This window comes from Opisthocomus hoazin, chromosome 8 (assembly GCF_030867145.1).
Source record: "Opisthocomus hoazin isolate bOpiHoa1 chromosome 8, bOpiHoa1.hap1, whole genome shotgun sequence".
NCBI lineage: Eukaryota > Metazoa > Chordata > Aves > Opisthocomiformes > Opisthocomidae > Opisthocomus > Opisthocomus hoazin.
This window is the reverse complement of record NC_134421.1, coordinates 59,213,900-59,227,757: the sequence shown is the minus strand read 5'-3', so window position 1 is coordinate 59,227,757 and position 13,858 is coordinate 59,213,900. Positions and strand designations below refer to the sequence as shown.

Here is a 13,858-nt window from a genome sequence, read left to right as displayed (position 1 = left end):
TAAGGCACTTATACCTCAACTAGAACAGCCTCCATCTCTTCTGTGTGTATGTGTGTGTGTGATCTAAACATTCACATTTTCTATTTTCAGAATTGTATACCATAATAGTTCAGAATGCTCATCATGCTTATAGAGACAGTGTGTTCAGTTTTATAGGAAGATTAGATTTTGATCAAGTTTGTTCTAGTGCAAGGTAAATTCTACAGCTAGGCAAAAGGCGCTCGCTTGGAAATCATACCAACTAGTGCACGTTCCAGGCAGAATACACGAGCTATTACTTCAACTTAATTTGAGTTTCTGCTTTGTCTCGTGAGTGAATGGTTTGCATTAGGTTATTTACCGCTTTAAGATAGTTGTGTCCAGAAACTCTACCTAAAATCATGACCTTCTTATGCTAGATACTACATATAAAAGGGAAGGATCTTTACACAGCAAGTAGATAAAACTTCAGAAAAAGGAAGCCTTACTATCTCAAGTTTACAGACACAGAAACGAGGCTGAGGAGACTAAGGCATAACAGTAGCCTGTGCAGAACCAGGAACTGAACCCAGATCTCTTGAGACACCAACCTAGTGACCTAATCACAAAGCATCTTTTCTGTAGATAACTAAAGACAAAACATTTTCTTACGGTATAAAATAGTGACCCAGTTCTGCTCTCATCTACATTTTTGCAACTCTGCTGCTATCACCACAGTCATGGGAGGATGGGCCTGGCAGCCTCAAAGCCTATATGTGTATATATATCACAGTACATGATGCAAGACTCCCCCAAAATAGCGATTTTTGCAGCCAGAATTTTGTTCTGTCTTCTTATACAGCATCAAACATTACCAAAATACAGAATGAGCTCCAACAGCAGCTGCTGCTGAAGATAAATGACTATAACCACTAAGTTTTCATGAACATCAGTTAAGCCAATATTAAGAACTCTAAAAAAATTATCCTACTGTTTAAAAGCATCAGTTTTAAGGGCTGGTACAGTAATGGAAGATAGACCTTACAGATAGCAAACTGGGTCAATATCTTGCTTGCTATATGCATCTCAGAAAACCAGACACTTGATGGAACATCAGAAGAGTAACCCAGTCCGTTCTCCTCTTCCTATATATTTTTTTAATTTAAAAATATCCCAGTTTCCTCCCTGAGGAAATGTAGAGGCTTAAATCGTAAACTTAAATAAGATAAGAATACAGATTTTTTGCTGATTGTGAAATATACAGAGAGATACTTACTAGTTTTTGAACACCAACATGTTTGGTAGCTTTTATTTTGGTACTTACCATGGTTTATCCCGTGATACTTTTGAAGGAAAGACTGTGTGCTGTTTGCTACTGGAGGTAAGTAGATTGTCTTTGGGCGTTTTGAATGGCTTTGAGTTGCTGCTGACAGGGTTATGGCCGCTGATACAGGATTTCGGTTTCATCTGTACTAGGGATGTCCTGGAATTGCAGGCTGGAGAAGCTGGAGAAGGGGAAGGTTTACACATTGAACCGTGTCTTCGTTCTGTAACGGAAAAATAATAAACTTTACAGCATTTCATAGGCTAAAAGATAAAAAAGTAGTCAGGGAAGAGCAAATTGTTCCTCTCTATGCTAGTTACAATGATTTCATCACTCCAGAGAACACCAGTTCATTACTGTTGTGAATGTAATCAAGTCAAATAATAATTAAACCGAATCAACTCCATGAATTGCTCTGAAAAATGTAAAAAATAGTAAAATATATGCTAATCATCTCCCAGAAAATTTCACCAAGAAATCTCAAACCATTTTTTAAGCAATAAGCAACCATCAGCATCTGTGTGAGGTACACTCAGAGTCCCAGCTCTCTCACGTGAAGAAGAAAGACGAGAATATGTAACAACAGCTCAGATGACTCAGTGAAATACTCTGTGACAGACATGACATTGCTTCTGTAATGGTTTATGAAGAATTCATGTGACCCGGTTACTGGGCGGTTTACTTTATGACTATTTTGTTTCAAGTTTAATGGGAAGCTATAAGGAAAATAACCGGAAGACTGAGAAGTAGCAAAAAGTCTACTGCTCCCAGCCCTTCCAGAGAGGCAGGCTCTGCCTGGTTCGTCGCTTGGAGGTTATCGCCAAGCACCAGTCAAGGTAAAAGCTTATTTTTTTCCACACAGAGTAAATGGCAAGTGCAAAAAGCAGGAAGTTTGTGTATCGGTTACAAACATTGCATCTAGAGGTCAGGCCCTTGTGTAAGCACCGTTCACGCTCACACACGAGACCTCTTAAGCACTGCAAAAAGCAAGGCCTTGCTGACCCCACAACAGGAGAACAGGCTTCAGGACAAACAGACTTCAGTAAAATTGTTTGGGTTTGGTTATTATTATTATTTTTTAAAATATAAATGTCCCATCCCTGATATTTTTAAATAAAAAAGATTGTTTTAAGAAGGTATTTGGCCATTCTTTACAAATCATATACTTCTACAGGGGACAAGCGCTAGTGCTTGGCCAGCTCGCTGCATCACAGGGCACTGCGAACAACGGGCTTGGTGCTGTGAACCTCAGCACACTGCAAACTACGACAAGAGACAGGAGTTGTTTTTTGCTGAGAGGTGCTATAAATCCTTAACAGTCTTGTCCCCTCATTTGTGGGAGCACCCTTTCCCCAGCCTCTTCCCCCCGCAGTGAGCCAGCCCCGGTGCTCCCCAGCCAGAGACCATGGGCAGCACAGGCCGGCTGGGGAAAGAGGAATTTTCCAGTCAGCAGCCGCTGACTTCGGCTTGCTGGCACCCTGGCACCGAGAGCCTCTGTGGTGGGGATCAACCAGGTTATCAACACAGTAATCAAATGCAGCACGCGATATATAATTATGGACTGAGAGCTTCGGACAAGCCGGAATTTCTCCTTCAACACACAGCAATTTTTCCTTGTCTAAAGCCTTCAGCACCTGAAGAATCTGAGAGGGAGCTACTCTTTGAGCTTGCACAGCATCGCCCCGCCAGCCAAGCGCAGGTTAAGGAATCAACAGCGACCTGCTGCTGCAAGGGAAGGTTTTGTGTTTACATCATCAACCCTGTGCTCGCTAGTTTGATATTTTAAGGATAACTAAGAAAAATTTTCCCACAGAGAATCAAAACATGACAATTTGTCTGGCATCCTCACAAGTAAAAACTTGCCAGTAGCAGGAGGATTCATCCATGACTAATTTGCAATAGGCGAATACCTCAAGAACAAAGGTAAATGCTCAAAAAAAATTTTAAAGAATATTCCAAACTGTTTCTATTATATTTCCAATGACTAAATAAAAGCATTTTCTATTAAAGATCAAGCACTTCCATATCTTCATATTCCCTGCTTTCATCACAAATGCTGAAATTCCCTCCAGTTTCTCCTGCAACTGAAGAACAAAACAGTCAATTTTTCTTAAATACAAAAAGTAGCTCCCCTCACACCCCAAATGCCAGCTGTCATTTGCCAGTTTTCACCCTGCCACACACCTCAGTGTACAGCCTCTGCCTTTAAAAATCCTTTGCGGGATGCAGTTATTTTACATTAATTTCAGCTCACATTTGTGGCAACAACCGTGTAAGCTACACATCTGCCTCTGAAATGCAGAGTTCCATTCACAGAGTATTTATGTTGTTAAATCATAGTTATTGTTTCAAGATTCACCAACCTTCTCAGCAACCATGCAATCAATTTAAATTAGTGTAATAAAAATTTGCAACTTTCCCATTAATTATGTGAGGATTGATGAAAAGGAACTGCTATATACCCAACAAAACCAAGCTGTATATAAAGTAAAACATGGGATAAAACATGATTTCCATACATAAATTACATAAATTCAGGACTAGTAACTCCAATCTTCACCACCACTAGTTGTCTCAAGACCGACTGCCTTCCAATAAACTGTGTCTTCAATATCATCCCTATGGATATATTTGGAAGTGAAATACACTACTCTGTAATAAAAATTAATTTTCTGAAAAGATAGGTATTTAAGATTCTGACCACCTAAAATGATATTTTAAAATCATCTAAGTATCACATGCCATAGAAAGTTACTTTTTAACAGTCTCTTTACACTGAGCTAAGCGTTTGGTGCTTTTCCCTAGACAACTTTCTCAATTTATTAATTCCCAAGAGCAAACCAGTACATTAACTTTGGCTTTTTTTACTACAGCATAGAAAATACCGGAAGAGGCACTGTTGTGATACGACAGTGTAATAAAGTGTATCCCACTATTTTAAATAGATATTTACCTAAAAGCTGGGGAAGTAAAAGATTACAAGATTACTTATTTTATCTGAGTGTGTCAGGTTGGTGGTCATTCTTGTGATCAGAACCAACTGCTATATTTGGTGCTCCCTTTTACCTCCTCAAACTCCTCTCTTCCCCCAAAACATGGCTACAGAAAGCCTTCCACGTTTTAGACAGACTCTGATACATATTTGAGAATTATCAGCATAACCCAGCTTCTCTTGAAACTTCCTAGAGGCAAAATAGAAATTATGACCACTCTAAAGTCATATAGGAGGAAGAACGTAAACAGCCAGTGCCACACAACCGTCAGTTCTTCAGACACTGCTCAGACAGGTAAAATTTGCAGATTTACTCATGTAAGTGAACACCACTTTAGTGTCATCAGAAGGTTGCAGCAACACCTTGGAGGTAAAGACCACAGTGGAGAGCTGGAAGAGTAACTCCCTCCAAGGAAGCAGAACACCACTGTTCGACCTGGGCAAGCACAGCTGCAGGAGGCTGGACTTGCCGAAGGCGTGAAACCTCATAGACAAATCTTGATGGTGGGGGGAATAAATCATAACTAAATATTGATATATTCCTTCTCAAGAACTATCAGGTTGCCTCGTGCTTCCTCCTTCCTTACTATGTATGTGGTAGCGAATCAGCTTTAGACACTGGTTGTAAGCTTCAAAGAGAAGTAATGGGAATATATGACAAATTAAGAAGGCTATCAGCTATCAAAATCTACTGCTTAAACCAGGGTGGCGGTGCTCCTCTATCAAATTGAGATTCCTGCTCACACGTGTTTTTTAAAAATTTCTGCTAATTTGTCTATTCATATTTTACATATACAGAAGGAATTACACACAACATAGAAAACTGCTATTATACAGGCTATGTAATAAATTAATATGTGAATAAAAGATATTTGCGCATCAAATAGCTGTTATAAAATTAGATATTCACATATTAACACATTCAGGAGACAACCAGCCATCTGTGTAAGAATTTCTATGCTCATTTGCAGTTCATGTGTAGACAGATTACATCTAGCAGGGCAGGTGAACTTGTACACACACAGCTGTGGACATGGCTGTCCCTGTTTACATACAGAAGGGGAATAGTCACTGGACATAAATGAACCTAAAGTAGAATGAAAATTTTGGTCCCTAAAAAAGGAAAAAGCCCCGCAAGGCAACTAGGAAACCAGTTACCACTCATAAGATATTAACCTAAATCCTACACGCTTTTCAGTTTCTGCAGGAGCCTGCAATGCTATGGAGGATGTGTGCTCAAGTTTAAAATACAAAAGAGAACTTTTCTGATTCATTTAAATACTTCCAAATGGATGCTTACACTCCACATAAATAACACCACATCTTCTGTTTTGTTTTTAAATACCAGTTGCTGTCAAATCCAAGAGCAGAGAGAACAGAAAGTTACAATCCTCTTTACCGCATTAATCCTTCTGCAACCTCTCAGCTGTCTCGGCGCAGCCACTGCAGCAAGTGACAAGTGACATGTGACTTCTGCTGTCAAACAGTTAATGTATTAATGACATTAATCTCGGAGGAAAGTTTAACACTCTCTCACTGAATTAACTGCACTTTCTAAAGAATCAATTTCAGATCAATATCCGTTATTTTTTCTAGTTAGTGGCAAGATTCTAAACGCCCAGCGCTACGTATTGTCCTAATGCACATTGCAAACTCTGCATCAGTAGCATTGTGAATGATCTCAAACTATTCCAGGAGATTCTCCACGTCCTATGGAAACATGGATATAGTCCAACTTTCTCAGCCAAATCTGAATTGTTTGTCGATGTGAAGTCCTCATGTTGTTGGAGACTTAACAGTCCCTGAACCTCCAGAGCTTCTCTCCCCTGCCCCTGTACTCCATTTCTAATCCTCCTCCCTGCATCATACACAACACAGCCCCCCACCTTTCCCCAAAACCTCTGCAGCTGCCAGAGTCCTCTAGGTTTGCCTTTGAATCTGTAATTCCACTGGATCCTCTCTGATGGGTCACCAGGGAATACTAGCAGCTGTTTTGCAGGAAACGCCACATCTCCTTCTAATCATAAGCAAAAAAGCAAAGCAATAGAGAGGCAACATGAGCTCCAGAGCCACAAGCACAGCGTGTGGGAAAAAGAGGCAAAACCACATTCTGAGTAGAAAGTCTCTTTTCAAACTTTTGCCTCAACTCTCTCACACAAGATCAAGCACTCAGCTCACAGCAAACCCTACAGACAGGGACACAACAGTAAATACGTTGCCAGTAAAATGCGCCAACCGCATGTTTCCAGGTGGACTACAGTAGTTTTGTACCCAAAAAGATCTTTATATGATCCCGAAACTGCAGATATCTCTAGCTTGGACTACAAACAAAAAAACATTTCTTAGGATATCCCACCTACATCTATTCTTACCCAACATGCGCCACTCAAAATTGATCAAATCAAGCAAACGGTTTTTGCACACAGTTAGTGTCTTCTCCATCGGTGAGACACAGAAGATCGCAAAGGAAAAAAGTCATGATACAGTTTGAGTGCAGAGAAAGATATGCCTTTGGTCTTTCAGTATTTTTTTGCAGGTAGTTGAAACAAAACAACAACAAAAATCCCTCTAACATTGCCAGAAGAGAGACGCTAGAACTTTGTCAGCACCAGTCATTTTGAAACATTACTCTCGTTTAACACGATCCGACTTCCTGCGTACAAGAGGCCTAAATGCAAAAATCAATTTTGGGTTGACCCGCGAATAACTCAGAGACCCAGTGTTACGGATTATAGCTTGGTACTACACTTGGTAAAAAAAACCACAATATAACTGCCAAAACCCAGACAGGCAAGAAAGTTATTTGCTGTTAATAAACATTCACAGAATAATAAAACTCCTTTTAAGCTTGTATTCATCACAATCCTTGAGTTCATAGCCCCTTTACTTAAAATAGCATAAACTAATTTATCTGACTGCCTCTAACACAATATGAATATTGTTTGTTATTCCCCATTTACAATATTTAAGCAGATGGTAATGAAATACAGTATCCGATCCACAACGTGATTCTGTTCCAGTAACGTATCACAGTCTTGTTGATAAAGATGTTACTTACAGTAACTCCATATACCACCTATGCACAAATTACAGTTTTTCTATTTACTGTATATCCTGAGGTGTTTTGTTGCACAGCCCTTCACCGTGCAAAGTTGAGCAATGTATACTTACAAATTCAGTAAATAGTAACCAAAACCTGCCACCTTGTATGGATCCCAGTTCAAAGTTTGCAAACGTACATGGCATTAATTCTAATAAAAAAAAAACAGAAAAAAACCCACATATGCCCAAAAAGCGACAGCCAGCAACCAGAAAACTGAACAACTAGACTGCTTGCAGAAATGTGTCATCCTGCAGTAACTGGCAGCTGGTTCATAACAAGAGTTCATAAACACCTTGTAAGCACTTTCATTTTGCAGCCACAGTCTAAAAAACCTAAAAAACCCAGTACGTGCGGTTAAGCAAAAATAATCTTGGATTTGATGCGAGCAAACTACAGCATAATGTCGCAAGACCGAAGGGTAACTTTACCAGCTTTTCTGACAAAACACTATTCCCAGTCCAGCTGAAAAAGTTTGGAAATAATATCCGCAAACCGTTCCACCCTTCTCGCGCTGCGCACTGGAAAGGAAACAGCACAGTCGGTTTCATTTTGATACTTCTTGTAAACTGACAAAGGAAATAAACTGCCAGCTCAAACCCCAGGACTGATCCGCTGCATAAAACGCAGCTCGACAATCGCAAGCTTCATTCCAGGTCAAATGACATAATTGGGAAATTATCAAGCGCTAAAATAACCGCCATTCTGCTGGTGTTTATTTACAATAAACACAGGCTTCGCTTTCTGACATAAACCCACTAAAACGATTCTCCATTTCACAAAGTCTACAAGTGAGTAGGATCAGCAAAATTATGCAAAACATCCTGCTAGAAGAAGAAATGTAAACTGAGCCACTTACAGAGAGGAGCAGGCTGCCAACTTAATCTGATTCTACGACGACTGTAAACATGTACTTTTGGAACGTGAAACGATTCACATTGCCACAGATGCCGTCACAGAAATACAGCAACGTGATTAGGTATTCTGCACACGGTAAAAAAATCAGGCAGATGACCTGCCGCAGCAAATACCAGATCAGCACTCGCACACACCAACTGTTTTGACTACAGGCACTTGTTAAGCACCAAGTTTCAGGTCCTACCAGTTGGACACCAGAACTGATCCCGTGCCAAGAACAACAAGCGCTGAAAACGGCTGTGAGGTTTTTTTTTCTTCTTCTTCTTTTTTTTTTAAATAATTGTTGATACAACTCAAGTAACTGCAGAAATGAACCAAAGTGCAAAATTAAAAGCAGCAAAAAACACAAGTACATTTAGAGGAAGACACTGCATTTTTTCTTTCGTGTTTCAGGAAAGAAGGAGGGTGTTTGTGTTTAACACAGTAGGAAAAACCTGCTGTTTTCCTGAAAAATCTTTTATTTATGAGATAACTTGGCATTTGCCAGGCTAATTATAGAAGACAGGAGGAATAATCTCTAGAGTATCACTAAATTACACTGAAGTTGCCAAATCTCTTAAAAATGGCCAAATTCCATAAAAAGCCACACACTCAGCATTTCCCAGAACACTTCCATTCCTCTTTGGTAGAAAGCAGCGGAGGGGGAAGGGTCAAACGTAACTCCAGCATGGCAAAAAAATTCTTCAGATAGTACAACTAATTACACTAAATGTAAAATGAGGCTGCTTGGGTACTTGTCTGCTTCTTTTTCAAGGATTCTGAGATCTAAAGACAAAGCTCCAAGGTATCGCTGATGTATGAGGGAGACAGGAAAACAATGTAAGAGTGAATACCTTGCTCTGGTGACAATGTCAGTCTTCACATCACTGAGCTGGAAGACCTAGATTTAACTCTAGTGGCAAGGCCTGTTTCTTCAGCTATCAAAGGGGATATTAATGATTTAGGGTATTAACTTGATTAAAAAAAGAGTTGGAGATTTAAGTAGGAATTCATCACTTCTTGTAATGACACAATTCCACACATGTAATCAGCATTGCCACCTGACGCACTGCTACTGCAGAAAAAACGACAGATTTTGGCTATAAGTCATACACGTTTCTCAGCTCAGCAAGGCCAAAAATCCCCGGGCAAAAAAGAAATAACAGAGCAAGTGAATCCTGGGTATGCACTTTTTTGAGTGACACTCTACCAAAGAAAAGCAAGCAGAGCTTAATCACAGAAATTTCCCGTTCTGCTGGATGAGATGCTCTGGTAGTCCCACATGAAACCAGTGAGACACCCCGATGTGGCTGGGACCGTTGGAGTTAAATACCATCTCACACCTCGCGTCCGGTGCTTATACCACAAGGACAGCCCTCAGCACCCTTTCGCACCGGTTCCTCTGCTCTAGTATTATTACGCACTGACCAGTGGTAATGGTATTTCCACCATTTTCGTTCTCAGAAATGTATTATCAGCCTTAAACTTCAGGCAGGTACATCAGGTGAAATGCTAAAATATTTACAGCAATCAAGCAACAGTACCTTCCCTCAAGCAAAGGTAAGCATCGCCAACAAATGTGAATTTTGTGTGTGATTTTATATGTGAAGAGAAATCTTGTATTTTCCTATCTGTTGGATGTAAGAAAAAAGTATCTTTACATTTAACACTGAAATATAACAAGAGGAACAGTGCTCTAGTTTAGTAAATATACACATTTAAAAGCAATTCACCTATCCATTCCACCAAACACCCAATTTAAATAATTTTACTCCAGACACACTGTTGCAAATAGAGGAAAACTTAGTATTGCCATCCTCTCATGCTTGGTATTGTGTAACAGACCTGTTTCCTGAGGCCTCAGGCAGATCTTTCATGTTCAAGGTCATCTGGCAATACGGATTTTTATTTATTTACTTTTACTTTTCAGGTAAAATATTTCACTATCTCTATCGACATCATTAATGATATTTAAAAAACAGTAACAAAAGAAGTAATTTATGTACACTATTGCTTTAGGAGCTCATCTGATGTTTCCCCTCATCTGTCATAAAACTGTTACAGAAAACTGATACTTCTTCAATGCTTTACTTAATCCAAACAGATATAACTATTTCTTTTCATAGATAAGAAAAGATAAGCCACAGAAGAATAAGAAGGGATTATTGAGGTGGTTTGGCAAAACACAATGCTGTACTATAACTCCAAGCAAACAAGCTATTGTTTTTAGGAGACTTATGTTCTTCACCTGTTTTTGTGCATAATATCATGTCAGATTTTATTCAGTATCGAGATAACACACCACCAGCACCACTATCATTCCTTAGAAGAAACCTGTACACAAACGGTAACTTTACTGAAATTAGCCCAGAATAACAGCTTTGTAGAACTTGTATATATAAGCTATTGTTTAAGCCTTCTGGCTTTTTCAGCTCTAACCGTTATTTGGATCCAAAACCAGCATCTGGTAAAACAATATATTTCTTAACGAGCTGTTTTATAAACAGAGAAATAATGAAAAACGTTTTTCTAAAAATCCGTGGGTTTGATCCCTAAATTTGCTCCATCTCTGTTACCCTGAGCTTCTCCACCCCCCAGCACCTTCACCGCTCCATCCCGTATCCACAGTCCTTTGCCCCTCACAGAAGAGACAGGACAAGCTCTGCCTGGTCTGTAGGAACATGTGTGACAACTGCCAGTACAAGCATGCTATTGCCACATGAAACACTGCTCTCTGGGGTCATGGTAATGAAGGTGTCTCTTCACAGCTGCTGATTTTCACAAAATTGCTGGAACTTCCTATTTTTGAAGCCAAATTGGCAAAGGGTTAAAAATTCCTAGACAAATTGGTATGATCACGTAAGGCTTCTTGTTATTATAATTAGTAGTAGTATTATTACTACTATCATTGTTATAATAATTATCATCTTTTAGGAAACTCAAGTTAAAATTTACATATCAATTCTTTCATTTCCTTTTCTGTGTTTGCCACTCCTCATGGATATCCCCAAGCATCAAATTAATCCCCCTGGAATACTCTGACATCTTTTGAAAATCCAGGTAACCAAACAGATCTGTGCAACTAAGGACACTGTTTTGTTTTGAAAGATGAATGAGCTTGTATTTAAGTTTCAATTCGCTTTATCAAACTCTGCTACAAAAGCAGCATAATTGTCAGTGCAGAATATTTCCTCATTCCAGACATTTTAGATAAATGAGCTCACTCATCTTTCAGGCACATTATTTGCCACAGATAATAAAATCTATTATTTAAAATGCTGCAGGCATACAGACAAATGACAACCCCCTAATACACAGCCTCCGAAGGGAATGTGCAAAATAATTCCTGAAGAGGTCACTTGTTCATGTTTCCCTCACTACATATAATAGCTCTTACAAACAAGAAACCAAACTCTCTACCTTCTACAGAACAAAACTGAACAGACAACGCTGAAAGACATACCCAAATGTGAAAGTGAGTTTGTAGGGCATTTTTTACCTGTTCCTCTCCCTTAGAAGTCTCCTTAGTTCTATATTTCCATGCAATTTAAGATCTAAAAAGACGGTTTCTAGTTCAACTTGCATCATTTATGTCTTCTAATTCTGCAAACTAAATACACTGAGACCTAACCGTACATGAATTAAATAGATGCAAATCAACCTCTGAGAGTCCAAGTGACAACTACCTCATATTCTGCCTCTGAATACACCTCTTAACCATACTCCACTGCAACGAACTTCACATATTACAAATTACTTGTTTTGGATAAACTATTTACCTGTTCATAATACTAACAGCTTTCCCATCATTGCCCTGAATGGGACAGAGTATTGCATGTCTAGAATTCTAAATGTCTCTTCTACCTATATAAAAGATTTCTTTCAGATGGGCCTTTACTTAGCTTTTTCAAGCTACCATATAATCAATAACAAATCGAGAATTCAAAATTTGTGGAAGCATGGTCAGTGTTTCAGATGCTGTGTGAAGAAAGGTATTTTCCAAGGCCACACAGCGATTAGAACAGGGATCTGAATGTAAGGCATTCCAAGTTTATTCTCCCACTCACCTTGCCTCTGCCATGCATTCCTGTGGCAGAAATCGCACAGGGAGGAGACAGATGATTTTCACTACAACTACTTACGAAGGTGCATGAACTCTACAATGCAGCACAGCTATGCAGTTCAGCTTCCCCTCCTACCACCTCCAATGCCTTGAACAACCTGTCATCCAGTGCAAGCAGTTCCAACCTTCTATGCATCTTCTCAGAAGCACACACAGACTTTATTTTAGAAAAACTTCTGGTATGAAACACATGTGTAGATACCAGCGGAAGACACAGGATATTTTTCCTATAAGGCACTCTAATGACTTTCCACAATTACTTACATAAGCTCATGGGGCAGGGGGTCACTTCTCATTAAAACATAGCATAGCTCAACTCAGAACAATTCCTGTGAATTTTAACGTGGCATAGTAAGCAAACAAACCAAGATCATTATAAGTCCAACTTGCAAGCAAGTCCAAAGAAGGAATCAGTTTTACCTGAAGATATTTAACTATGAGATATACAACAGGAGGTCTCTGAGAACAAATGTGCCATAAACATCTTTCCAAGGAGTCAAATGTTTGACATGTATCAGTCATTTTTTATTTAAACCACCCCAGTCAACTGGTGCACACGTAAAACATATTAGGATGATTGTTTCCTACCAGGGCTTAGCTGGCTTTTTATAGTGCTAGAACCTGGCTTCATCCACACTTAGTGTAACATGTCACTTCAGGTGGGAAGAATGAATAGTACATCTCTTTGTCAGGAGATGAGTGTAGCCTTTGGTCAGCCAAGAAATGATTACAGAGGGAGTAAGCTTGGAAACCAACAGGAAGAAGAGAAAACAATTTTAAGACAAGGATTTCAAAGTGCATTATTTATAGAGTCAACACTCAATTATCCATGGTCAGATTATCTGTACCAGAGATGCAGGAACAAATCAGCTCCAGCTGGGCTCATTAGCCTAGGTGCAGCTCGGTGCAAACGTTCCTATACTTCTAGGGACGGCGTGGGTCCAGAAATTATGCAACAACTTTTTTTCAGTATAAGACTGAAGTATTTTATTTTATCTAAAGCGAGGCACTTGGGTTGTCTCTGCATGCCATTTCCCAAGGCAAAAGCACCAGGGAAAATGGCAAAGACTCCAAACGGAGCCACTGCCTTGCAGCGTTACCCCTGTGCTCCGGGTCCCAAGAAGTTTTATTAACTCAGGCACAGCGTCAAGCCTGAGCTGGCTGTGTGCATTCCTGCCATGCTGCGTCACGGCTGCGTCCTCCGCCTGGACGACAGGGAGCTGGGGAGCTCAGTGCAGACAAGCACAAGATACTTGTGACAACGCAGGAGCCAGGCGCCAGCCAGCATGGCAAACACTAATAAACCCAAATACAGCGGAGATGGCCTCCATGCAGAGCAACTGAGCTGTGAGATCACTTGAGATTATGATTTACAGTTAAGTAATTTAAACCAGATATTCTAAATAAGGGAAAACTTAAATGACAAGTGCTTTCCTAACTGTAAAAAACCCCACAGCAACAGAC

General features: G+C 39.7%; 1 protein-coding gene across 2 annotated transcripts in view; it reads right to left on the bottom strand.

Annotated features, from left to right (window-relative positions):
• Positions 1 to 13,858, bottom strand: part of ATXN7L1 (ataxin 7 like 1) — a 122,012-nt gene that overhangs the window by 35,103 nt on the left and 73,051 nt on the right. The window contains exons 1-2 of one of the 2 annotated variants that reach the window (XM_075428112.1): positions 8,234 to 8,295; positions 1,283 to 1,505 (exon numbers count right to left, since the gene is read on the bottom strand). In XM_075428112.1, the coding sequence (XP_075284227.1) occupies positions 1,283 to 1,488 (206 nt within the window). In that variant the 5' untranslated portion in view covers positions 1,489 to 1,505; positions 8,234 to 8,295. Of the gene's footprint in view, positions 1 to 1,282; positions 1,506 to 8,233; positions 8,296 to 13,858 lie in introns of those variants that run through there. The other variant, XM_075428111.1, reaches the window with a different exon arrangement.